This window comes from Puntigrus tetrazona, unplaced genomic scaffold (genome assembly GCF_018831695.1).
Source record: "Puntigrus tetrazona isolate hp1 unplaced genomic scaffold, ASM1883169v1 S000000116, whole genome shotgun sequence".
In the NCBI taxonomy this organism is placed as follows: Eukaryota; Metazoa; Chordata; class Actinopteri; order Cypriniformes; family Cyprinidae; genus Puntigrus; species Puntigrus tetrazona.
The window spans coordinates 1,081,706-1,107,500 of record NW_025047793.1 but is presented as its reverse complement, the minus strand read 5'-3'; the positions used below and the strand labels follow the sequence as shown (position 1 = coordinate 1,107,500).

The 25,795-nt window shown below is 40.8% G+C and overlaps 4 protein-coding genes and 2 non-coding genes across 11 annotated transcripts in view; 3 read left to right on the top strand and 3 right to left on the bottom strand.

Moving 5' to 3' along the window:
• st8sia5 (ST8 alpha-N-acetyl-neuraminide alpha-2,8-sialyltransferase 5) overlaps positions 1–10,477 on the bottom strand; it is a 17,758-nt gene extending 7,281 nt beyond the window's left edge. Inside the window, exons 1-6 of one of the 5 annotated variants that reach the window (XM_043229863.1) lie at positions 9,918–10,477; positions 5,655–5,762; positions 4,029–4,127; positions 765–857; positions 413–499; positions 176–320 (exon numbers count right to left, since the gene is read on the bottom strand). In XM_043229863.1, coding sequence (XP_043085798.1) covers positions 176–320; positions 413–499; positions 765–857; positions 4,029–4,127; positions 5,655–5,762; positions 9,918–10,048 — 663 coding nt within the window. In that variant the 5' untranslated portion in view covers positions 10,049–10,477. The remainder of the gene's footprint in view (positions 1–175; positions 321–412; positions 500–764; positions 858–4,028; positions 4,128–5,654; positions 5,763–9,917) is intronic. The other 4 variants (XM_043229864.1, XM_043229866.1, XM_043229865.1 and 1 more) reach the window with 4 other exon arrangements.
• Positions 10,478–12,107: 1,630 nt separating this feature from the next.
• rpl37 (ribosomal protein L37) lies at positions 12,108–14,164 on the top strand. Its single transcript, XM_043229872.1, has 4 exons — positions 12,108–12,245; positions 12,951–13,086; positions 13,666–13,750; positions 14,061–14,164. Exons 1-4 carry the CDS (start codon positions 12,243–12,245, stop codon positions 14,128–14,130), a joined length of 294 nt encoding a protein of 97 aa, XP_043085807.1. The 5' UTR covers positions 12,108–12,242; the 3' UTR covers positions 14,131–14,164.
• Positions 13,516–13,593, top strand: LOC122332602. Its single transcript, XR_006248502.1, has one exon. It is a non-coding gene; the product is annotated as a small nucleolar RNA SNORD72 (small nucleolar RNA).
• On the top strand, positions 13,858–13,935 carry LOC122332601. Its single transcript, XR_006248501.1, has one exon. It is a non-coding gene; the product is annotated as a small nucleolar RNA SNORD72 (small nucleolar RNA).
• A 128-nt stretch (positions 14,165–14,292) lies between the features above and the next one.
• hwa (huluwa) lies at positions 14,293–16,981 on the bottom strand. 2 transcript variants are annotated; one of them, XM_043229871.1, is made up of 3 exons: positions 16,342–16,981; positions 14,988–15,174; positions 14,293–14,919 (listed from the first exon to the last, which is right to left on the bottom strand). In XM_043229871.1, the coding sequence occupies exons 1-3, from the start codon at positions 16,807–16,809 to the stop codon at positions 14,753–14,755; spliced, it is 822 nt and encodes a 273-aa protein (XP_043085806.1). In that variant the 5' UTR covers positions 16,810–16,981; the 3' UTR covers positions 14,293–14,752. The 2 variants fall into 2 exon arrangements, with proteins under 2 accessions (XP_043085806.1, XP_043085805.1); XM_043229870.1 differs by having other exon boundaries at positions 16,321–16,979.
• Positions 16,982–18,949: 1,968 nt separating this feature from the next.
• zgc:122979 (uncharacterized protein LOC641576 homolog) lies at positions 18,950–22,684 on the bottom strand. Its single transcript, XM_043229868.1, has 4 exons — positions 22,518–22,684; positions 21,569–21,815; positions 20,827–21,335; positions 18,950–19,540 (listed from the first exon to the last, which is right to left on the bottom strand). The coding sequence occupies exons 1-4, from the start codon at positions 22,608–22,610 to the stop codon at positions 19,307–19,309; spliced, it is 1,083 nt and encodes a 360-aa protein (XP_043085803.1). The 5' UTR covers positions 22,611–22,684; the 3' UTR covers positions 18,950–19,306.
• Positions 22,685–25,795: the final 3,111 nt, after the last annotated feature.

Below are 25,795 nucleotides of genomic sequence, written 5' to 3'. Positions count from 1 at the left end.
AAAGATAATTTTGCCACAAATCTGAAGAGTATTCATTTGGCATCAAACCTCATTAATCAAATAAGGATCTTATTTTGTATTTCTACGATAAAGTGAAATGTTTTAAAAGCCATCTCGTCCTCTCTGAGTCTAAGCAGAACCCTTTGGAACGGGTTCCTCTTCGGAGCACACTCACATCGGGGAACATCTTAAAGATCTCGGGGCTGATGTGTAAGATCCCGCTCGTATCCACCTCGTAACGCAGCTTGCTGCCCGACGGAGTGTTTCTCTTCGTGGTAAACAGGAAGGAGGGGGCATTGCAGCAGCGCGACAGAGACATCCTATTGGACGGGAGGGGATGACATCACTGCTTCATTAGCACGAAAGACTCCTATTGGAGATGACATCATTCAGAAAGTTAAAAGAGACTCACTTGAAGTTATCCGTCTCCTCCTTGTTCTGCTCCCACTTACACACCTGCAGGTTCCTCCATCGCTCAAACAGCTCCGACGTCTTCACCCTGACACACACACACACACACACACACACACACACACACACACACACGCACACACACACACACACAAGTCAGTTAAATGAGAGCAAAGCGGCAGCAGTCACACTGAAGGAGGGAGTGGACATGAGAGGGTGCTCTTGCTCAGATATGGTATTGCTTTAAATAGATGCTCTTGTCCTTCGAGACGAGGCATTCATCAGGAAATCTGACTCCCGCTGGAACGCTCGCTCTGTACGGACACGGACACACATCCGAGAGAGGAACTTACATGGTCAGTACTTTCACGTCTGTGATTTCTTGCCGTAGCTCCTTGCAGGAGGTGGAGTTGAACTCCAAAGAGCCTTCGGAGCGTTCCAGATACCTGCCAGAACACAGAGTCAGACACCAGTCCTCTGAACACACCGTGGAGAACCTGACTGAAGATCCTGAATGCTCTCGTCTCTGCTGACTGCTCGAACAATCCTGAAGAAACTCCAGTGGATTCCTTCACAACTCGGAAGCAGGTCTTAAGGAAATCCGCTTCTTGTCTCCTCTACGCTGTCCTCTCAGGATAAAAATACCAAAAATTAATCTAAACATGTTTTATATATTTATGTTGCGTGTATATTCTGTATTACAGTCCCCTTATTGTCAATATCTGAAGACCTGATTAAATCTTTTTTGGCTGTTTTGGTTTTTTTGTAACAGATTGCCATTTTAAAAACGCATGTAAATTTTATAGTTGCATTTATTATAATATTTTATGAAAATAATTATTTTTTTAGCTCCTGAATTAGCTTATAAGGTTTACATTTTTTATTAGCAGTGAATTTACATTAAATTATTACATCATTATTATATCATTATATATGAATACTTATACTAATACTAATATATATATATTTTTAAAAAAATTTATATATATATATATATATTGTATTTAATTATACATATTTAATAATATATATGTGTGTATGTTGGCATTTTCTGTATGAAATATTAATATATAATTTATCATTATTAATTGATCGTTATTATTATTATTTTATCAATGTATGTACACATTTTTTTGTTGTTTTGTGATATAAAAAATATTTTAAAATATTATAGAAACAATATGGACTTTAACATAACAAAAAAACAGGTTTTTAAAAAAAGTATTTATGTATTTATTTTTTATCACTTATGAATTTGTGATGTCTGTGACATTTCCAGATCTAAAACTTTAAATACTCTTACACTGTGTTCAGATTTTTAAAAGATTTAGCATGAAAAGTGTGTTCTTCCTTATTTAACACACCTGACGGAGATGGTCTGTTCCTTAGAAACTAAACGAAGGACTTGAGGATCTCAATCAGGTGTATTAAATTAAAAAAACCTGCTAAATGAGCAGAGCAGAGGCCCCCGGGACTGGAATTGAGAACCACAATCCTTTTTGTGGCCCCTTTGGATCCGTTCTGGGGTCACCAGATTAAAAATGGCTGACTTAAAGCATAAACAGGTCTATTTGTGCCATGCATGGTGTACTAAAACTCACTGAAGATGCACCGGAAACCTATTTAGCATTTTTATTAGACGTTTTTTTTAAGTCCCATTTGCACTGGTTCCAAATTATAAAAGGAATTCCACTTGAGGATTGTCGACCAGCCGCTCTGAAGACTCACTTCTTCTCTTACTCAAGACACATTCAGCTTTAAACTGTCTTTTCTGAAGCTCTGAGCTAGGAGAAATATAAAAGAGATAGCAGTTTCACCACAACGAGGAGAGGCAGCGGGGTTTGAATGGATGAAATGTCAATCCTCACCTTGGTTGTGAAACAGAAATACAGAAAATAAGCGTTAAAAACATGGACTGAATGAATGAAGCGCAAAGTACGAGCAAGTGGACTGCATCAGGAGTGTTTCTCAATCAGGAGTGTTTTCAGTCGTGCCTCAGGCACAGATTTATGAGAACGTTCTTTGTGCTTTAAAAGGACTTTACTGGTGGACGGCGTGCTGCTGCTACTGTAAATCAAACTGGAGCCAAAATGGCTGCTAAGAGCCGTCACAAAGCCAAGGGCCTTTTGTCATATAATAACAGGATTTATGATACGCTTTCCATTCTTATAGTTTACTGTCATAAGATCACATCTTATCTTGGCATTAGCCAGAACAAAAAAGAAGGAAAATATGCTGCACATTCCATATGAAAATGTAATATTATTATTATTATTATTATTATTATTATTATTATTACTACTACCTAAATGTGTCATTATTTTAATATATTCCTATTTCAATAATATCATTAGACAGAAAAATTTAAAATGATTATGTAATAATATAAATATATATATATATATATATATAATTATTAGTCATGTTTCTCATCATATTATTCATGGTTTTTAAGTGCTATTATTTTTTTATAACACCAATATTATAGTTATAACAATAAATATAATTTAAAATTTTCTTAATATATTACAATATTCTATTCAACTACTATTTATTATTATTATGTTATTATTTGATACCGTCATACTATTGATACTATTATTGATCATGTAAAGTACCGTGCTAAGTGTTTAATAATAATAATAATAATAATAATAATAATAATGTAATAATGACAATAATAATGTAACAAAATAATTATACTATAAATAAATATAATAAATTGCTATTGTTATTCAAATTATTTTTTCCACAATTTTATTTTTATTACTATTAATAATAATAATAATAATAATTTACTTCAATTGTTGCAATATATTTTTGTTAAGAATTATTTAAAAGTATTTAACAATAATAATAATAATAATAATAATAATAATCACGTTAATAAAGATGTTGTTTAGTGGTTTTGGACTTATGGAAGGTAAATATGATCAAAATAATGGTTTGTAATGAAGAGCAATGACAAATAGAAGGAAAGAAAGAGAAGGAACATGAAAAACTAGGCAGAAGAAAAAAGTGAAGGACATTGAGCAATTCCATACATCTCTGACTGGAGTGACGTCATGACATGTGACTGTGCTGTAGCCTGAAGAGGTGCACGCTGGGTAATCATGAGTCAAACACCCCCGAAAACACAACCTTCTGGGATCATTTAGATGAAAAGAACAAAATCGTTCAGGTCAAAGAGAGGCGGTGCAATGTGCAAGCGGGAACACACACACACACACACACACACACACACACACACACACACACACACTCCACTACACAAGCCGTTTGCGTGCACACACACACACACACACACACTCAAGTGTGCTCATGACACACACAGGTGAGGCGTGGAGGGGTTTCAAATGCATGATGGGACACAGAAACAGGGACCCGTGACATCCAGAGGAACACAAGGGAGGCCTCGCGACCTCGGGAGCGGGGTGGGGGGGTGGGGGGTCAAAGGTCAGAGGATGGAAGGGTGCAGACAACATGCACAAACGGAGCGGCGGTGCGCCGGGCGCTGAGCATGAGCAGTCGGACCCTCTCAGACCAGACGGAAAAGACGAAGAGACATCCTCAAGGGGGGACGAAGGTGAACTGGAGACGCCATCAGTGTGGCCTACCTTTTCTGTTCTTTTTTTTTCTTCTGAATATCAGCTAGGCAGGGCGTGATAACTACGGAGCTCTGAGCCTCAGATGCCTGAAAATTCTGACGGACACATCTGTCAAGATGCATACAAGTGGATTAGGTTTAGAGTTCAATGACCCTTGAGTTCCTGTCCCACAGAAGAGCACAAGAGCAGGGTCCCCAGCTAAAAGTCACATTCGTTTCCTCCATACACACACAGAACACACTGAAGTAGAAAACATGCGCATAATAATATCAATGGATGATTTAGTGCTGTCAGATGGCTTCTGTATGTGTGTGTACTGTGTGTATTTATACACACGTGCATTAATATATTTAAGAAACATCTTTATATATTAATTATATTTATATTAGTCCTGTCAATGAATACACTTTTTATTGTGTACATAATAATAAGCGTGTGTACTGTGTATATTTATTATGCATATATAAATACAAACACATGAATGTATATATTTAAAAAAATGTTATGTTTATATATTAAATATATTTTTATAGAAATATATAAACGTGTAAATATTGTCCAAATATATCAGTTAGATGTGTATATATACATAATAAATAAACAATACACACACATATATATTGTAAACTAAATCTTTATTATTATTAATACTCAATTATAATATAGTTTAATAAATAAATGTAACATTTCGTGAGCACATTATGCGACGTTTAAACTAAGTGTTATATAAACAATAATATTTGATTATTTATCTTATTTTTATCATGAATAATTACATTTTTAATGTTGTAATGAACATATTGAAGATAGTTTCTACCTAAAATCAATAGTTAATTGTTTTACATGGTGTTATCTGATTTAAATACATCATTTGCGTACTAATACTAAGCCTAATCTTACTGTTCTGTTTAAATACAGATTACATCAATAAATTGTTTATATTTAATGTTTAATAAATACCATTTGACATATTTAAATGACGCAATAAAATTCAGGTATGCAGTATTTTATACCTAAAATCAATGAATACATTTAAATATCATTATATAAATGATAGTAGCATGGTAATCACATTATTTTGGTGTCCAAATAATATGCAATTCAAATATAAATTACATGAATATTATATTATTGTTTGTACAATATTTAATCCTAATGTAATAAATATATCTTAATGTTGCAATAAACTTTTAAAAAAAGCATAGTAATTGGCGTGCGTATATAAATGCCCCTTTTTTTTGGCATGCATGCACGCTTTGACTACTTTTCAGTAAAAATGTCTAGTACGCAGTGAACATCTCCCAGCATGCAGCGAGCAGGAGCACACACCTACACCTTGAGTTTTCAGATCGAGTGGTTTTGGAGAAAACGAATGGGAAAAATACGCACTGAAGCGATCATTGGCGTGCTTAATTTCTCCTTCGGAAATCTGCAAGTGAAACTCTAAATAATCCTGCTCCTCTGATTGGCTGCTCATTTCTGCTCGTCTGATTGGCTGATGGGATCGGATGTGTCTCCGGTCGGGACATGCAAGCGGCTGATCATAGTCTGTGTGGCGTTCTCTCTCTCTGTCTCTCTCTCTGTCTCTCTAGGGTGTTGGTGGTGTTGTTGAGAGGTTTCTGTGCTGCTTTGTACCTTTTCCTCCCATTTCTGGCCGGCTTCATCCCTCCATCATCGGGGTAACTAATGAGCCCGCTCCAGTTGCCCACCTCCTCTCCTTTGAGGCGGGAAAACTGTTGCCCACTAGTGAGAAAATGAGGCAGGTCGTTTAAGGTTTCAGGTATTCGTTCAAGGCAGCAGAAAATGTCAAACACACACACACACACACACACAAGACTTCATTGGTTTGGCTAAACTGGTCATCAGTCCTCGGAGAAAAAGAAAAGTCCAGAAAAGCAAATAGCATCAGATCAGGTGCATTTCACATCAACAGTACAGCGGCGCCCGAGGCTTTGAGATGCTTCAAAATGACAAAACTATTAAACTGCAAACAAGCTTTTCTCTTTTCTTTGCTTTCTTATCTTGTTATGTAACGCAAAGACATTTATACCTTTGATGCACACCTTAGATCTTTTCTCAGTAAAACAGAGGATGAGAAACAACACATCATTTCAGAAAGAGGGATGATTTACGCTAGCATTAAAACGTTTAAGATCAAAAATACAGTAAAACATTTGTAACATTTGTTAGAATCTATAATATCTGGCTTCTGTTACATTTTAACATGTGATATATTTCTGTGATCAAAGCTTACTCCGGTCTTCAGAGAAACATTATACTTCAGAAATCATCCTAATATTTACTGCTCAATAAACAGTTTTCTGCTTTTCAGTGCTGCTTTATATCTTTTTGAAAGTGATTTTTGCAGGATTCATTGATCAATAGAAAACGTAAAAAAATATATATATATAAAAATTATAAATAACTGCTGCAGCTGGTTGTAACTCACAAACATTTATATTTATCAGATTTATTAGCAACAGTTTGTTCAAATATAAATGAACATTAAACATAAAAAAGCAGTTTTTCTGTTCAGCTCTAAATTAGTTTCCAGAAATGCTTTACTCTACTGACAACCAGCTGCCGGGAATCAGTTTTTAACAGTAAATACTGTACATTTTCCTCAATTTAATGCCCAAACTAGTCTATAGAATGTTTAAACCCGAGCACAGATGTTGAACGTCGTCCTGTTTTGTGTTTTTCTGGATAGTAATCTTACTGGAGCTCATTTTATCTTCAAAGCTTTATGGATTAAAACACTGGCAAAATATAAAAAGAAGGGATTGCAACAATCCTGATTATTTACAGGCGTTTTCTTGAGATAAGACGTCCATGTTTTAAAACACTGTAAAGTCAGGATAAAAAGTGAACGTGTAACTAGTGCTTTAACGTTAGCTACAACAAAACGGACTCATTTTTTGGAATTTTATTGGAAAAAAGCGTGCAAAAAGATTACAGACACGGACTAAACCTCACAAAACTTTGATTTCATGTGGTCTTTTGTTAAAATCCGCCGTCCTAAACCAGTTCTGGTCCCTGTAGTGCACGCACAGCCATTTTCTACATGTCTTTAAAAGCATCGGTTTAATGTGGACATCAGCTCTTGGACTTCCTGAAACGCAAAGTCAGCTGCTGATGGAAAGAGGAGAGAGAGGGACGTGAAGGACAGACCGGGCAGATAATGAAGAAGAAATAGCTAGATGTCAATACTTTTCTGCATGGCACAGCCACTTAGACGATCAATACCTCCAGGACAAAGAGGAAAGCCTGGAGAAAGACTGCAGAAGCAGATCCTAAATCCAGCGCCAGTGTCATCGGAGCTAAGAAGAGGACGTGATAAAATAACCTTGTGTTTGATTCCCATGCAGCCATGGCCTCTTCATCTTCAGATGTAACCTGACAGCTTTAAGACGTCCTGCAATGCTATTAGAAGAAGTGTTTTAATCCTTTCACCTGGCGGGAGCGTTTAAGAGGACACTTTATTAGTTTCTGTGCATGCATTATTAACTCAACGCATCCGTCAGCGTCTCATGGTCAGTGGCGTCTACCTGGGCTCTAATAAAAGCTGGTTTGTCCCTGCTTTAATGTGAGGTGTGAACATCAAAACACCTTCAGACGCTCACACGCTCACACGTATATGCAAAGAGGCCGTGCTAAATATACACTTCATCACTCAGACGGCGCTTCTTCGTCATAAGTGTGTGTTTTCATCATGTTTCATGCAAGCGTCTCTCGAGTGAGGAGGTTTTCATAAAACATTCTCAGAGGATAGAACAGTAAAATTAAATAATTAGATGTATGAAATTATATTTTTGAGTGGTGCTCAGGGCTGGCTGAATATTTTAAGATTATGTAGGACGTCATAATTACACTAAATATACTTTAAAATAATCATCATTTGGTTGTTTTGCAAAGGCCTTTGGTAAACAGCGCTAAAAAGATTTTAGACGAGACACTGATTGGTTCTAAAGAACTAAATGAAAAGGGAATATGGTTTTCAGTGGAAGGATCCTGGTGTTAGAGAGAATACATAGATCAATGTCATTAAAACAGAAAAGAAGCTTTCGAACAGGCTAAACGTAATCTACACGCTCTGAGTCAGATTCCAGATTCGAGTCAAACCAGTACTTTTGAATCTTTTGAACCATTTCTTCAAAGACCCGACTCATGAAAGTGATTTGTACTGATTCACTAGAAATAACCAGTTCCTTAAAGATTGTTGGGTGTATTAACCAGAATGCATCTGCATTGAACGTACTCTAGATGCTATTAGATATTATTTCAATATAAAGACTTGTTTTCTTATCCTACGTGCAGTACTCTAAAAGCCACTTCCTCTAGTTAAGTTTAGACAAACAGGCAGTTTTGTCTCGTCTTCACCTGTGCAATCGAGAGACGTATAGTCTACGTAAAGCACGGTGGCAGGAATCTCGTCCACAAAAACACCATTAAAAGCATTACTATCCACTAAATGCTAACCATTAAGCCATTAGTTGGCTTCGGTCGCCCCAGTTACCAGCCCAAACCCACCGGGGCCGTTACAGTTTCCATTAAAACCAATACAATTCCCATTATGGACATTATAACCACTACGAACTCTACGAGGGTCGCTGCTGTTGTTGAGTTGATTGTCGAGGCATTTCTACGCAGTTGTTAAGGTGTTTCGAAAGGCCTGTATATTTTCAGCCACAATCGTAGTTGACACCCTCTTCGGGTTTTTATTATTAGGGTTTGAGGTTTGTTCGAATCCCTCACCAGAAATAGCGACTGCCATCGATCAATAGTAAATAGCATTTGCCCGAGCAAACACAAAAATACACGGCATAACCCAAATAACTAGATACAGGGACATCAATATTTAGCGCTTAGGCTGTTGCTTGGTCTTTTTCCTAATTGAAAATCAGATTAGCTGTTCTGAAACAATAAGATGACACACATGAGATTTAGGGCGGCTTGTCAGAAGACTGAAAAGTCTCCATTTGGTCTCATTGCTGGGTTTGAAGCTGCAGGTAAAGCCACCCCTGCACTTGTTTCTCTCCAGACACGAGACACAGAACAGCATTCATGCAATCCGCAGCCGTCAGGCTCTGATGTCATGAATCCGGAGCGTGTGTGAGACGCAAGAGGGGGGTTCAGGTGGGAGTGTGAGAAAGCTCTAAATCAGCATATGGGCATCTGCTGGGACGCAGGAACCATAATGCACTGGGGGCGCTTCTTACGAGAGACGCCATTTTACATAGACAAACACACACACGCACACTCAAACACCCTCGCAATGCTGAGCCATCTCACTGCGCTTACCTCCGTTCACGAATAAAAAAAGAAAAAAAAAAACTAAAATGATTCACCTTCCGGGACTTATTCTCGGTATGATGTCACTTCGATGCAAGTGGCCCCAAAAAAGGCATGAAATCTGGTTCTTACGAAACACCATGATTTAAATGCATAATTAATTTCTAGTGCTTGAATCTAGGCTATGTGCTCATGCAAAAAAAAACCAGAGGCTACATCACAGTCTTCTCTTTTTCTTCTCAGCCTATAGACGCAATTGCTTATGATAAGGCACTGCAGTATATACGGCTTTTTGCTGTCACACAGGTTTATCCAAGATGTATGAGCTGTTTAAAGGGCTGAAGGTAGAAAAACAAACCAAGACGAGAAAAATAAACACAGAGGAAGAAGAAAAACAGACTTAAGCATCTCGCTGCATAGACAGTCATTTAGGGGACTGTTTATGGCATGATTTAATGGAGCTCAAGTTTAAAAGAGCAATATGGGTGTAATATGACTAAGATTAATTACTGTAGGCTGTCTTGCTTTCTCATCCACGTATACCCTGCTAGAACATGGATTCATTTCTGTATTCTTTTGCATTATTTAATAAAATAATCACCTTACCTTTTAATGTAGTTCTTGCCATAGAGGATTTGCTGCAGTAAAGTGACCAGTCCAAAAGCACATATGAAAATAAAACAAAGGGATCTGTTTCCCAACAGATCTCTACTAGCCGTCGGATCCGAGTAGCCCATCCTTCAGAAGAGAAGCCCGCGCTCGCGCTCGCCCTACAGAAGACGCATCGAGTCACGCCCGCGCGCGTTCCCCGTCTTCACCGATGCGCGCTCAGTCTCCATAGCAGCTTCGAGTATCGCGTCGGAGCGAGCCGCCCGTGCCTGAGGTCCAGCGAGGCTATGCCTGCCCGCCGAGGTCCGTCGTCCGTGTGTGACTCTCGCGCGCCGCTGCTGCAGAATGCGCGCTCCACTCCCTCTCATCAGCACCAGCGGCGAGGGACTGCGGGCTCTGCTACGAGGACATGTGATGCGGGGCCAGCGACCGACTGGCCATGAGAGTTAGACGCTGCGTTAGCTAAAACGCCATCGTGATATTAAAAACAATAAAATAATATTACCGGGTAACACTTTACAGTAAGCTGCTGCATGAACTGAGAGAACCCGTCGACGAATACAGGTCTTATATTATTGTTAACTCACTTGAATCAGGCTAACTAATGTTAAATAGTTCAGATATGCGGAAATAAACTTAGATTACATAGAATTTTTTAATATTTTGTCGTCGTTGTTGTTTTATTAAGATGAGCTATTTAATTAAAACACAATAAAAAAATATGAATCCCTTTTCTAGTACAGTGTATGTGTGTGTAGACTTGTGTAGGCTATATCTGTGTGTGTGTGTGTGTGTGTGTGTGTATCTGTGTGTATCTGTGTGTGTGTGTGTGTGTGTGTGTGTGTGTGTGTGTGTGTGTGTGTGTGTGTGTGTGTGTGTGTGTGTGTGTGTGTGTGTGTGTGTGTGTGTGTGTGTGTGTGTGTGTGTGTGTGTGTGTGTGTGTGTGTGTGTGTGTGTGTGTGTGTGTGTGTGTGTGTGTGTGTGTGTGTGTGTGTGTGTGTGTGTGTGTGTGTGTGTGTGTGTGTGTGTGTGTGTGTGTGTGTGTGTGTGTGTGTGTGTGTATCTGTGTGTGTGTATCTGTGTGTACGTGTGTGTGTGGCTCACTATTGATATCATTAATTTAACTTCATTCATCTAACATCTCATTCTGTTAACGTTTTCACAATAAAGTAATATAGTATGGAAAAACTTAAATGCACTGTACATTTTTTATTCAATCAATCAATAATTGTTATTTATATAGTGCTTTTATCAACACAGGTTGTATCAAAGCACTGAACAGAATAAAGTAGAAGAATACACTGACAGAGATGTATAATGAAGAGAGAGAACAGTTTGTTATTAAATGCAGAGACGGTCTCTGGAATCAATTCACTGATAATCTCTAGAAGTTAAGTGTCCCCAACAACAGAGGAACCAGAACCCCATCCATACAGAAGAAGAAAAACCTTGAAGAAACCAGAGAGACCATCCATAGCACTTAACTTCCTGTTCAATTTTAAACACAGTGTGTGTGTGTGTGTGTGTGTGTGTGTGTGTGTGTGTGTGTGTGTATGTGTGCAACAATCAGGATTGTTGTCATAGGCTTTCAGGTTTTCTGTTATGATTTGCACATTTATTGTTTTTAGTTTATCGTTTTTGGTAAACAATACGCTGTGGACGTTATGTTTTTAACACCCTGCTAAAAATTGTTATGCTGTAGCCTTAATCTTCCCCCTTTTAAATTATTGTTTGGATCTTTTGCAGCAAAACTAAGGGAATGGCATCATATTCCTAGCTATAGCAAAGGTCAAAGACTTGAAGTGCCTGGGAAAGAGTTGCCTTTCCATCCAGAGAGTCTTGTGGCAGCCTTATGAAGGTCATTTAGATTTAGTTTTTGTTGTTTTCTGTCCGTCTCAGGGACCTTTTGAGACCAGATGTTTTTGGCAAGTCTGTAATTTATGTTTATGATGGCGGTGTCTGTGAGCCCTTTTAAGGACCATTTGTAAAAGATAAATCAATAAAACTCGTTGGCTTTGTTTCCAAAGCAATGAACACACACATACACTGTTTTGTGTTTTCTGTTTTTTAACAGGCTAGGCCCACTTATAGCTTACTACGTTAAATATTTCCTCTAAATCTAACCTCTGCAAATACGATGTTTTATTCCTGTTCCAACTGAAATAATTATTGTATGTTTATTTGTTCTCGTCGTGAATGAAGAAGACCGCGGTGCAGCTAGCAGGGGGACGTATTTATTTGTTGCACCGAAAGCGCGCCGGTGGAGTTTTAATGGTACACCGACGTCTCTTCCGGTCTCTTTCGAACCAACTCTGAGGAAAGATGGTGAGTTTGGCAGCGCCTTGCCCTCAAAATCCTCTAACATCTGATTCATGGCTCGTCTTCAATCACCGCCGTTAATAATACTGCAAGCATATATATTCAAGGCTCAATATCATCCATTATGTCTGTGATTCCTCGATAGCGAGAGATTATAGATATTCTTTACGGTTAGCATGTCTCTTAGCCTTCCATACAGTTCTACGTGTTATACCGGTTAGCCCTGAACTCCCGCCGGCGTTCGTTTAAGCGAATCTCACACGTGTTTTTTATTATTATTAATATTGTTGTTAATATGACCCAAACTGTTTAAACGTGTAAATTAAAGCTTTGCGAAGCGAATTAGTTTTCCCAGAGACTTCCGTGGCACGAACTCCGTGATTAGCCTTTCTGCAAACATGCTAGGCTGTAGAGTCTATTAAGACGACTTCCTAGATATTCCCTAAGTGAGCTTCCCTTCCTGAACAGGTTCGTTTGGAAGTTATAGTTTCTTTTTGCCATTAATGTTTCTAAACATACTTATTGTGTGTCATAGTCTACACTCATTTATCTAGCTCTTTCTAAGCTGGCGGCCTAGTTAGACAACATCTCGGAATGTAGTGAGCTGCCTACATAGGCGTTATATTGTCTGAGCGTGCATGAATGCTGTGTTTTAAGAGAGCGGTCGTATGAAGAAGAGCAGTAATCTGAGATCAATTTCTTGTTTTTCAGACGAAGGGTACGTCATCTTTCGGTAAGCGTCATAATAAGACGCACACCCTGTGCCGCCGCTGTGGATCCAAGGCGTATCACCTGCAGAAGTCCACCTGCGGGAAGTGCGGCTACCCTGCCAAGCGCAAGAGAAAGTGTAAGTGTCTTGATGAACTATCAGCGTTCAGTGCTGGGCTCCATCGGTGCGCTGCAGGACTTCATGCTGGAGAAGAATCGGTTCACCCAGAAATGGAAAAATGCCGTTCAAGACACACAGGAGTTAGTTTCTTCATGGGGAATATATTTATTTGCGTGGCTTGCTCTGCAGTGAATGGGTGCCGTCAGAATAAATGGTTTTAAAAACCTCCACGCCACTCCAATCTAGCAGTTTTATAAGAGACAAATCCATCAAGACTTCTATAACATCGCTTTCTCCTGTGGAAAGTCATCTCTTCTGAATAAGGAGCATTTTAATTCTCAGCATTATTATGGACTCTTTGAACGGTTGCGATGGCTTAAAATTAAAATGCCTTGAAGCTAATTTCTATTTGTGGGTGAACAAATGCTGTTCTGTTGGGTGTCTCCAAGCTTACCAGTGATGTCCAAAAATAAATGTCTGAACAAATGACTGTCCAGTGATAACATGTTAGGTCTGAGGTGAGCTGGAGGTGTTCACGCTCTGCTGAAGGATTGTTTTATTTTCATGCGCTTGACGTGGAATGGTTTTTGTTTGTAGACAACTGGAGCGTGAAGGCTAAGAGGCGCAGCACCACAGGAACCGGCCGCATGAGACACCTGAAGGTCGTTTTCCGCAGGTTCAGGTGAGCGGGCTGCTCGAGATGCCTTCAGTTTTGGGGGGTTTTACCCGTTTGTGTATTCTGGCATTAAAGCAGGGTCAGGGAAACATTAAGTTTAGCTTTTGTACAGTGGCTTACCAATGATGTCCAAAAATAAATGTCTGAACAAATGACTGTCCAGTGATAATGATTTTATACTGAGGTAAGCTCTCTCAGGATCAGGTTTATGAAACCGTTAAGAGGGACTTGATTTAATATGGGTTTGTACTCGTCCTTGGGGCTGTGGGTGAGAAGCTGAGGCGTTATCTTGACAGACGTTTCTCTTGTGTTTCAGAAATGGATTCCGTGAGGGAACCGTGCCCAAACCCCGCCGGGCAGCAGTGGCTGCGTCCAGCTCCTCATAAACCGTTTCCAATAAAAAGTGGTGTTTGAAAAGTTTCTGAATACTTTTTTTTTCTTGTCTCAAACACTTAATGAGCATAAGCTTCAATCATGAGAAGTAGTGTGAAGTTAGTTGGTTTTTGAGCTTTAATCAAGATCAGCTCTCTATCTCTTCTGATATTAAAGTAACTGCATGAGATGTTCACAGCAAAAAAAGGAGACCCTGTAGTTTAAAACTTTATTATTCAAGCACTAAGTGCTTTTTTTTTTCTTTACAAATACAAGAGTGTGTAGCGTGTCAAAAGTGAAATACTCAAAACATCCTCTTCTGAAGAACTCAGTAACTCCGAGAACCGCATGTGAACACAGAAATGAAGAAAACCGTGAGAAACGAGTGCGGTGTGAAAGGGGTTAAAGTGAGCTCAAGAGTGAGGTGATTCTATGAACAAACCTGGTTCTGGAGTCGCTGCAGAAGTAAGCTGTGATCGTGAAGGGGTTAATTTTTAATCGTGAGAGTGATTTGATAACGTGATGTGTTGCAGTTAAAACAGCAAGGGAACATGTTGAAGTGCACTAGACTCGGCTCAACTGAAGTTCTAGAGCGAGAACGGCTGAATCGAGTCTTGTTCTGGAGTTCTCCGGGCTCTAGACCCAGTACTGTTTGGTGGTGATGGGTGGTGCGTGAGGTCTGTGCTTCGGGATGTGGTTCTGAGTGACGTAGCTTGGGTCGTAATAATCCCATTCCAGAGCGGACGCCCAGGCCGAGGCCGAGAAGCCGTCGCTGTCCACGGAAAGGATGCGCAGAGATACACCTGAATGAACAGAGCTCCAGTGAGATGCTGTGTGTGTAGTTAGAGCTTCTCAAGATGATAAAACTGACCTGCGCTGGCTCCGAAGTCACTGTCCAGGCCTGAACCCCGAGCCGAGGGGCTCGACGACGCCACGTAACACGAGTTCTCCGGCCGGATGATGCTGGCAGACTCGCATTCGACGTGGATCTTATCCAGAGGAGCGTTCTCCAGCTCCATGGTGCTGCTTCTACGCATGCAAGTCATCCGCATCGAAAACTGGAACCAGAGCAGATAAAAGCTCGCATTTCACCCAAAACCTCATCAGATACTAAACCTAATAAACTGGGTGGAGATAAGTAGAACATGGAGACCAGTGCTGGATAGTAACCGATCAGATTCAAAAAATCCAATAATTACTTACTTTTTTTAAAAAATCAGACTACGGTCCCTTTTTTTATTGACTGTGTTATTCACAAAAGTCTTTGGCAGGCTTTCATCTTTCAAACATCAAAAGGCTTCGTGAACCCAAGTTTAATAAGTAAGGAATGGAATATATTTTTATTGCCTTTGGCTTTGTATCTGGTACAATAAGATCTAAAAGTAGTCTGATATATAGCTAAATGTCATCTGGAATCGGTGTTTGTGAATATTTCACTCGTGCCACCCATGTCTTACTCCATAAACAAAGCATGTAGTCATTTTCCTTAAATCTGTGGTGTTCTGGATCTGGTTCTAAGGTAATGGCACACTTTTTGGACGTTCTGGTGCTATGTGAACTTCCACTACACAGTTTGAAATTAACTATTAAAAATGTATTTTCCTGTAAAGCATAATCAAAACAATTAAGCGCTACTGGATATGGTACTATGGTAAATACAGTACTTTTTGGACATTACAGTGATACGTAAATACTCATCATATGAGAATAGATTTGCATTTCCATTTCAAAGAACCTTTCCTATAGTATATCAGTCAAAACAAGCCTATGGCAATACAGTAATAGCATGCTTTTTGTACGTTACAATCCCACCCTACTACACGAAAATGGCAAATGAATCAAGTTTTGAATGAACACTTCAGTGTATTAAATCAGCTAGGTATATTTTCCTATAATATAGCCTGTCATCGTCGAAACAAATCTGATATTATTGAATATGGTGCTAAGGTATCACCGCATATATAAATAGCCACTATTTGAGAATGTCAAATGATCCTAGTTCTACATTTATTTTCATTTAAAAGAGCCATAGTATCAAACTTTTCCCATCATTTATCTCAATCTATGGCATGCTGTAACGTGCAAAAAGCAGTGAACATGCCACATCACCATTCTTTTATAATAAGGCATCATCAGACGTCTTCCATTAATGCTCAACTTAGCAGAAGAGAATATTTTTAGCGGTTTGCTGTGTTTGACCCTACCCCACTGGGAGTCGCACGCACCGCTGGTGAGTTCGGTGGCACCGTGTTGGCTCTCTCCGTGTCCGAGTCGCTGGACCGCAGCAGAACCGGGGCGCTCGTCCTCCAGTCGGACCCGGTGTACCCTGCGCGCTGCCCGGTGGCCCTTCTCTCCGCCGAGGAGGTCAGGGACGAGGTGATGGGAGGCGCCAGCATCGGCTCCGACACCGACACGTAGTTGGTCTTTCGGTTCGGGCCGAACAGAGGCTCGCGGGAGAAGCGGGTGACTCTCTGGCGCCCGGAAAACGACGAGTGCGCGAGCGACATCTCCTCGCCGCAGCGGTCCCTCTTCCTCTGGGTCATGCGGATCAGCTTGTATCCCACGAACAGACAGTTGAGGAGCAGCAGCAGGAGGACGCAGGGAATGAGCACCAGGATCAGGAGGGCCAAACTGGACGCCGGGAGGCCCTCGGGTAAGTTTGATGAGGGCACAGCCGACCCCAGCTGCGACATTTCATCACAGATCAGGACAAAACGGTGCGCGTTTGATGTCTGCTCAATTACGCTTCGGATTATTTATGTTTATGTGTAAAATAATATCAATAAAATGAGTAAAACCGACGGCCGACGGTTGAAGCGCAGCTGCGCCCCATTGACTTCAATTAATTCCGCCAGAGTGCGTCAAGAGCTTGGGCTTTTCACCCACACTTTGAAACAAGTCCTCAGTCTTACCTCAGTCTTACCTCAGAGACCTGAAGCTCTCGGGTGCATCGAGTCGTCTGTGTGAAGATAAACGAGTAAAAGCACTCGTGCGACTGTTTCAGGAGAAATCAAGGGCTTGTGTGAGGCTCTCCTGTGTGTGGATTATGAGGAAATAATGAGTTAGTGACTGCATGAATAAAATGTTAATATTTAGATGTTTTTAATGCTTCTGTCAGAGTTACCTCTTGATATCCTTCTTGTAAACCAATGCAAAAAATATATATATATATATATATATATATATATATATATATATATATATATATATATATATATATATATCTGTTAGTGTTAATTAAATATATTACAATTTTTAAATTAAAATAATTCAAATTCAAATTGAAATAAAGCTGAAGTGCCATAATAATATTAGATGAAATGAATTGCCAGCTAACTAAAAAACTACAACTAAACTGAAATTAAAACTATATTAAAGTATAAAAAGCATCAGAAGCTATTAAATGAATTGAAAACTGAAAATACTGAAAATATAACAGTATATAAGTAACGCTGTTATCTCACTATGTTTTGTTAGAACAGTTTGGTTCTTGGTTTTAGGAAATGTTAAGTTCTTATCATGCAATGAATGGCTGACTCCGAGAGAGGGCAGTGTAGTCTAGATTATGATTGTAGTTTCATTAGTCATTAGACTTTTTGTTCATGTAAATGCAATCACAAACCCTGTACATCTTATTGCTTTGAAGCCGTCAAAGACATATTTAAAATGCGAACCTAACCTCGATGCCCTCTGGACGGTCTCTTAAGTACTCATAATTACGGCTTTATCTGAAGCGGTTTAGAAATGAGTAATGTTTCCACGGGGAATATGACACACGCTCTCTGTATGTGCTGTGAACGCTCATGAGCTGCATGACAGTGGCTTTAGTGCAAACAGTACAACTTCAGATTTCCAATTGGCTTTTTTAGTTTTTCTAGGAACTATCTAGGATCGCACCCTGCTAAAAACAGCCTCTCTGACCCTGTTCTGAGTAAGTGTGAGTGTCGGGCTATGACTGACACCAGACAATGTTCTTCTCGCTCACACACTTCATATATTTGCACATTTCCTGTGAACAGCAGTCTGTTGAGCTTGAGAGGAGCGCTGCCAAACACGTCCAGAATACAGCACTCCCTTAGAAAAAAGAAAGAAGCTCGAGGCGGTTCCTTCATATCATTTGCATAAAAGTTCACAAAAAACATGCATATTACTTTAAGGTGCCTTTTAGGTCCGTATTATATTATATTATGTTTTCATAACATTTTGAAATGTTCCTTTAAGTTTGCTTGTTCTTCTTTATGGAAAGGTTTTCTAATGAATGCTAAGAAATCAGCTTCTGATGTTTTCAGGCTCCTGCCATTTGTAGACCATTTTTGTGCATTGGGGCATTTTTTCCAGCAGATTTTATCTTTTTTTTTTTGTACGTGAACAACTCTTGGATGTGTTCCTGATTAGTTTTTCCCGTGGAGAACTATTTCCATCTTCAGAAAGCGGCAGGGAATATACAGCAGGCTTTGAAACTATTAAAAGCATGCATATTAAATATTTAAAGGCTCAAACTTTACGGTAGCTGCCGGGTTTTAATCAACCGCGCCATGACCTCGCATAGCTTTCGTGTTTATTAGTATTCAGATCGGCAGAGCAGAGCCTTTCTGGTGAGAAACATGAAGATAATACACATGAAGAGATAAAGGATGGATAAAGTAATTTTTTGAGGAAGGACTACTAGGGTAAATACTGTTAACTAATGAATCATTTAAATATTCAATATTTAATGCAGTGCGTGTGTGCATATAATAAACACTTTTTTGAACGTTTTCATATTTAATTTGATGCATTAACTGTTCATCTTTTATCAGCGAAGCGCTCGACACACATTAAAGACAGCAGCGATTTCATTAATAAAACTTTATTTCTGCTTACAAAACATGCGTTCATCATACATGCCAGGTCATATCTGAAATCCACATTTTCTCTATACAAATAATTCATTGGAACATGACACAGGGATCTCTCATAGAGACTAAATCACTGACAGTTCTGTACGTGAGTACAAGGTCGTCATGGTTAAAGAAGTATGCTAACACTTCAGAGAAGCACCCTCAGTGCAGGCGTGTTTTCTCAAACACCTCGTCTCTGTACGCAGGTATTACATACCCATATGCAATGAGTCTGTGTGAGCATCCCGTCTCACACTCGAGTGCGTGTGCCTCACAGAGACAAACCGCCGAATCAGATGGGTTTCTTCAGCTAACACTGTCCCAAGCTGTGTTTGATGATTTCTTTGCTGCTCGGGGGAATGCGGTCAGGGAAAACCACTTGGAATTCGACCAGCAGGTCTCCGCGCTGGGCGGGGTTCTTGGCCCGCGGAAGCCCCTCCCCTATAAGCCTCCTCAACGAGCCGGGCTTGATGACGTCACTGCATGGGAGGGGCTTCGTCTGTCCGTCAAGCGTGGGGACGTTAACCGTACACCCACACAGAGCCTGGAGGAAACACAAAGAGAGAAAACCGTTAAACTCTGCTTTGATTTGGTCCGTATCGACTCTCTTTGTCTTGAGATACGATCTGTTATATCACCAGCTGCAGTGGTTCGAGCTATAATGCCCCTCCGGCGTATGTTAGGAGGTCTAATCCACTTGTCTATATATGATGCTTTTATATAACGCGAGTACGAACGCGGGCGGGAATATAGGCCAGACAGATTGAACATTACAGTTATGCAACGGCAGAAAAGAGCCGCTAATCGCTCTCATTTCTCAATGATGCTCCAGTCTGCGGGGGACGGGAGGGGAAGCGTGGGAGGAGAGAGATGAAGTGGATGTGGAGAACGAGAGAGAGAGAGAGCAAACTGGGGCGAGAGGTTTGGTGTGGAAGGTAAAAATGGAAATGAGCTGGAAAGAAGGAAAAGTTGAAGAGCCCATGCCCAAATCTGGCGTCTAGTGAGTCGATGATTCACTTTAGTTAACCGGCCGAGTCATTTATGATATTTTTTAAGAAACTAATTCATTCTAGTCTGCTGTCTTATGAAAATTGGCTAACCAGTTACCGAGAATCTTAAAATGACCATATATGGACTAAGCATTTCCTGATATTTCAACCAGGCCAATTATTTCAAATCAGGCTCGGTGATGAGAGACAATAATCTCGAAATGGCAAAACAGACCCAATAATTGGCCATTTTAAGATATTTGGTATCAATGCCTGCTTGGCTAGTTAAGTGTTTGCTGCCTTGTGAATATATTAGCAGTATATCAGCCGATATCGGCCAAATATGGACTGAATGTTTTTTAGCCAGGTGAAGATTGTTGGTATCAAACGATCAATAAACCCTTGGCTACTAAGAAGTGTTACCCAACGGTGTTCAAAACGATGAACCGTTTCTATTGTTTATTGGTGTAAAGAGTTCTGGTTGGAAATCATAGTTTACCGTCTTATGTATACATCGCTATTATATTTGTCATCACGCTCTGTAGATATTATTACAGCTCTATTCATAGAAAATGGATACGTGAGGGCGTATAGGCAAAATAAGATCCACTGCTGGAGAGGAGAGAATGACAGAATGTGTGTGAGACGCCGCTGAGAGCTGAGGAGGTGGTGTGTGAGAGTGTGTGAGAGTGTGTGCGCTAAGGCTGCGGGGGAGAGATGCTAAATTTAGATGCAGCTCTCTGCAGAGGCTTATTGAGTACCGGCGACTGCGAGGGAACATTTCGTACCGCCATGCACACACAGACGCGTACACACACACACACACACAAACGCATCTCACCTCTCGCAGCGTGATGGTGGCGGTGTACACAATATGCGAGCCGTCTCGTCTGAAATGGGCGTGCTGCTTCTCCTTGATAACGAAGGCCAGGTCGTTAGGGGCGTGGCCGAGCATCTGATGGCCCTCCTTGGGGAAGGTGATCCTGGTGCCCTCCTTCCAGCCCTTCTTCACCTCCACGTCGAACACGCGCTCCTCCGGCCTCAGCGCGTGTTTGTCTGTCTGCCGGAGGCGAGTCACTTTCACGCGCTTCGTCACGCCCACCAAAATGTCCTCCAGTGACACGAGGAGCTCGTGAACTTCGGCCGCGCCCGACGGCTTAGGCCCGCCCCTGTTTCCGTGCTGCCGGCTGAGGTTGGGCAGGGGGTTTCTCAGGAAGGGGTTAAACAGGTCGTCGTCGGAGTCGAGCTCGAAGTTGAAGAACACGCGCCAGGAGTGGGCGTCGGCTTTCGAGGAGCTGTGGGAGGGGTCGCTTTTGTTCCCAGCTGGGGTCACGCCCCCTTTGGTCAAACCTTGAAGACGAAAGAGATTTTATTAGTTTTCGCGAAAGCTAAAAGGGTTCACGCGCTGGTTAAAGCACGGATAAATAATTGATCATGTTTGCAGATATTTGCACCCAGCACTGCGAGCGTGTGGATCGGTTCAGCTGGGGTCGTGAGAACCCACTGAACTCTGTGTGCGTTTGAAATTAGCGCTGCACTTTCTGACCCGCAGGTGCGTGCATGTTGAACATGTTTAATCTCACCTTGTTGATCATAGACACTGCGTTTCTCTGGGTCCGTCAGAACGTCGTAGGCTTGTGCAATCTGTTTGAATTTGTCCTCGGCGTCTGCGTCTGAGTTCTTGTCTGGGTGGTAACGGAGCGCCAGACGCTTGTACGCCCGTCTGATCTCCTCCTCGTTAGAGTCACTCGACACGCCGAGCACAGAGTAGTAATCCACACACTCCGGAGAGGACGGGGGGCTAGACACTTCGGGTTCCTCACGCACCTCCTACACACACACACACACACACACACACAGATGGCAGGAGTTTAGAATATGAATGATTTCTAGCTCTCCTTGGTTCACCTACACAGGTTGATCCCAAATAAAAAGATGAAGTTTCTTGGTTCAGGCAGGACATACAGGGAGTCCCCATAGTATTATTACTTTTAGTGAGCAATTTTTACATTTTTAAATTAGTCATTTGAAGACATACATATAGCCTATGTCTGTATGTATATATATATATATATATATATATATATGTATAAGCATATATCATTTATATAACAGATATATTATATTTTCATTTAAAGTACATTCTCCACTCGCATATATATGCACAGTCTATATAGTACAAACCTATAAACTTACAATCTTGTAGCGAAGAATACAGAGTTATAAATAAAAATCATATGTTCTCCAATATGTAAACCGATATGCATCTTATTTAGTGGGGAATATAGAGTTCAATACATCTTCATATTTTTCATTATACAACAGACCTCGAGTATTATGAAAATATAAAGACACGTGTAACAATTTAGAAATATATAATATGCATATAAAGATTTACACATTGGAGAATATAGAGATGCATTTAATATATACCTCTATATTGTCCAACATATAATGAACACTCAAAGTCTGTGAGTGCATACATTATGTAGTGGAGAATATAGATGCAGACACATTTTAGCATCATCTCACCTCTGAGGTCCATCCCTCCTCTCCGTGGATCACTCGCACTTTGCACTTGACATTCTTGTGTTTGACGCCGAACTGAGTCCAGATGAGAACCATGATGCCGCTGCCGCTGCCGGTGATTGTGAGCCGAGCGCTTGAGCTGTTTGAGCTGCTGTCTGCTGCATCTCCCGCCGCTCTGCTCGCGCTTTTATACCCGCGCTCTACACACAGCGCCCACGCTGCGTGACCGAGCTTCCCCGAGCACGCCCCTTCTCCACGTACACGAGAGGGAATACCGCGTGCCCACCAATCCACGCTCGGTGCCGCTGCGGATGGAGATGAGCATCACGCGGATGTGGCAGCCCACCTCTCCATGTGGAGGAGCGCTTCCGGAATTCACAATGAGTCTCATCCCTCCCTTCCTCCCTCCATCCTTCCATCCTAAATTGGTCTCCTGTTACAGACTGTTCTTTTGGCTTGTCGGCCAGGTTTTTGGATTGAAAGTTGTGAATGACAATGACGATGGATTTTCGCAAAGAATGGTAGTAAATGAGCACGAAAAAATCATGCATATAAAAGGCGAGGATTACAGCAGATGAACGCTGGAAAATATGCACATTTTATATATTTATATATATATTTTTTTTCAAAATGCATGAGAGCTTATTTATTTATTAGCTTATTTGGAAGAGACATGTTTGATAGAGCTGCTAAGAAACTCAAACTATAATTGATATCTGGGGGAAAAAAGTCTTCAACTAACTAAACACAATCAATGCCTGGCTTTGGGATTCTTTGGTTATAACCCTAAATAAACACTTTTCAAATTATAATTTTAAATGGATTATTATTTATACATTTTCATAATGCAGTAGTCAGCATTTGAAGTGGATCAAAATAGTTAATCGGAGACAAAATGCTTTTATGTTGTAGGTCCTCTTTGATGAAAGGTTTTGGTCCACTTCAAATGGTGACTGGTTTGTACTGTATATTGACGCCTGGTTGAAAGCCTTGGCCACGTGTGGGAAGATCTATGCTTGAATATCAGTTTTATTATTAAAAGTCAAACCATGTCTGATGCTTTGAGCAAGCAATAAAGTTTTATTAGAATTTAGCTGTGCACACGCACACTTCAGTGTCCCCTTTGTGTCAAAAGTGCAATTAAAACCGAAGCCTGCAGCTTCACCCACACATGCAATTACAGGCAATTAGCGTGTGATCGTCGAGTCTGGTGGCTCGGGGACGAATAGTTCTTCGTGCTCGCCACGGTGACGGTTCGATGTTCCCATCTCCACGGGAATAAAACGTCTTGGCGCATTCGCAGACTCGTCCTAGACGTTAACCGACCGCTAATGCATTAAAGCGGAGCCTTGGGGAATGTCGCATTACGCAACGCGCGTGCAGGTGAATTGGCGCGCATTCCCCAGTACATAAATGGCCATATTTCCTCAGACGTTACGCGTTCAGCCAATCACGGGCGAAAGATGCTTCAGGATTCCCGCTGGTACCGGAAAATTGGACAAATTTGGTGTACGTGTCCCTGTCAGCAACGTCAGAGAATCTCTAAGTCAGATTTCGTCCATTTTGGAAAAGTAGAGAGGAAAAGCAGGGAGACCGAGCCGATTGGTGCGAAAGACACTTCGAAATCCGTTGTTCTCGCCGGCCGGACATTTCCGTTGTGTCTGGATAGATGGACGCGAGATCAGGTGTGAACATGCTTGTGAGGGAACATCGTGCTAGCGCAGTGTCGAGGACGTTCAGGGAACATTGTGCTGCTGCGGAGAGAAGCTCAGCAGGGGCTCGTAAGAAGTCGTGATCTCGTGCTTTTAATAATAACTCTGGGCTCGTGACCGGCGGATGCCCAACTGTGCCGCGTAATTTTCGCGCCCTCATTATTCGCGCTCAGTGCAAGTGACCGTTATTAGCATCGACTGAGGGGCTCCTAAATTAGTTCCCGTTTGATTTAGAAACCATCTATCAAACAAGGTCCGAGCTATTGAGGGATGTCCAGCGAGTTAATCGTTTTAACGGATAAAGCGTTCATAAAAGAGTACATAAAAATATATTTATTAATTTCTATAGAAAATATGGCTGTTTTTAGCATGTTGCTAGGCAGTTGTTGGGACGCATGGGTGCTTCTGCATGGTCTCATTACCCCATCTCCACAGTTTTCATGATGTTTTGGTCTTGTCTATGATATATTTATTTTATATCTTCCTGTAGATGAAAATTATACACCTGATAACGAAATAGCACATCTATTGAAACAATTTAAGTAGCCTATCACTGATGTATTAAATCCTAAGTATGAACACTTGGTTACAACCAGTAACCATGTAAAAACACAAAATCTTTATTTAAAATCTTCACAAAAATTTAAATATCTTACCATGTTATGGACACAGCTATTTTAATATTTCAAAGTGACAGATGGGCCTAAATACAATGGTATATGAATATGTTAATAGCTACCGAAATGATACAGTCACTAAGCTTGATACTAGCCTACTACATTACCATTTTAACTAGTCAAATAATGAAAGAAATCATACGTTTTTGGACAATATTTACCATCCCACACATAGTCTTTCTAACCTTTCCCCCGTTTTATCGTATGTGTATGTGTTGTAGGATAAGCTACGTGTCGCAGAGGAGTGATATTCACAGGTTCGGCTCTTCCTACACCACCTTCTCCTTCTGTGCTCACTGTTTCTCCCTCCGTCTCTCTCAGTAAAGGTTACGGGGGGTGATTCATAATGAGTAAAGTGGCATTTGACGGCACCTCTCAAGTCAGACTCATTTTGGTTGTGTAACTATTTTCATAATCCACTGCTTTGTTAAGGAATTCAACTAAGATTTGTTAACAGACCAAGGGATTGTCTTGAAAACATTAATATTCAGATGGGAAACGGAGACGTGAGGAACGGTGGGAGAAGGGAGAACATGGTAAAGAGAACAGACTGTTCTAATAATAGCTCGCAGCAGAAGCCAGTGAACGTCGTGGACATGCTGCCATCTGCTGAGCATGTTGTGGAAATGTTCTGAGCTGTCGTGGTAGAACATTTAAAAGCTCTAATAAAACAGCTTCCACATACAGGAGGAATGTGAAGCGAGGCAAGAACTGCTGAGGTTAGCATGAGCTAAGAGCAGAAACAGCAGGAGAGACTCTTTACTCGTGCTGTTAACTAACTCACTAAGAGCAAACGGCCTCTCATGTGAACAAACGTATCTTTCGTGGCCATCGAACATGAGCCCTGGCCCAAGCCCTACGGAAATGCCTGCCAAAACAACATTTTAGGCAT

Bases quoted from the DNA above. Each gene is read 5' to 3' on its own strand.
- rpl37 (XM_043229872.1), top strand. The intron at 13,087-13,665 runs GTAAGTGTCTTG...TTTTGTTTGTAG, and splicing joins TGCCAAGCGCAAGAGAAAGT to ACAACTGGAGCGTGAAGGCT. The intron at 13,751-14,060 runs GTGAGCGGGCTG...CTTGTGTTTCAG, and splicing joins GTCGTTTTCCGCAGGTTCAG to AAATGGATTCCGTGAGGGAA.
- hwa (XM_043229870.1), bottom strand. From the start codon at position 16,809: ATGTCGCAGCTGGGGTCGGCTGTGCCCTCATCAAACTTACCCGAGGGC. The intron at 15,175-16,320 runs GTAGGGTCAAAC...CTCTGGTTCCAG, and splicing joins TGCGTGCGACTCCCAGTGGG to TTTTCGATGCGGATGACTTG. The intron at 14,920-14,987 runs GTCAGTTTTATC...CTGTTCATTCAG, and splicing joins TGACTTCGGAGCCAGCGCAG to GTGTATCTCTGCGCATCCTT.
- zgc:122979 (XM_043229868.1), bottom strand. From the start codon at position 22,610: ATGGTTCTCATCTGGACTCAGTTCGGCGTCAAACACAAGAATGTCAAG. The intron at 21,336-21,568 runs GTGAGATTAAAC...TTCGTCTTCAAG, and splicing joins CAGTGTCTATGATCAACAAG to GTTTGACCAAAGGGGGCGTG. The intron at 19,541-20,826 runs GTGAGATGCGTT...TGTTTCCTCCAG, and splicing joins CCACCATCACGCTGCGAGAG to GCTCTGTGTGGGTGTACGGT.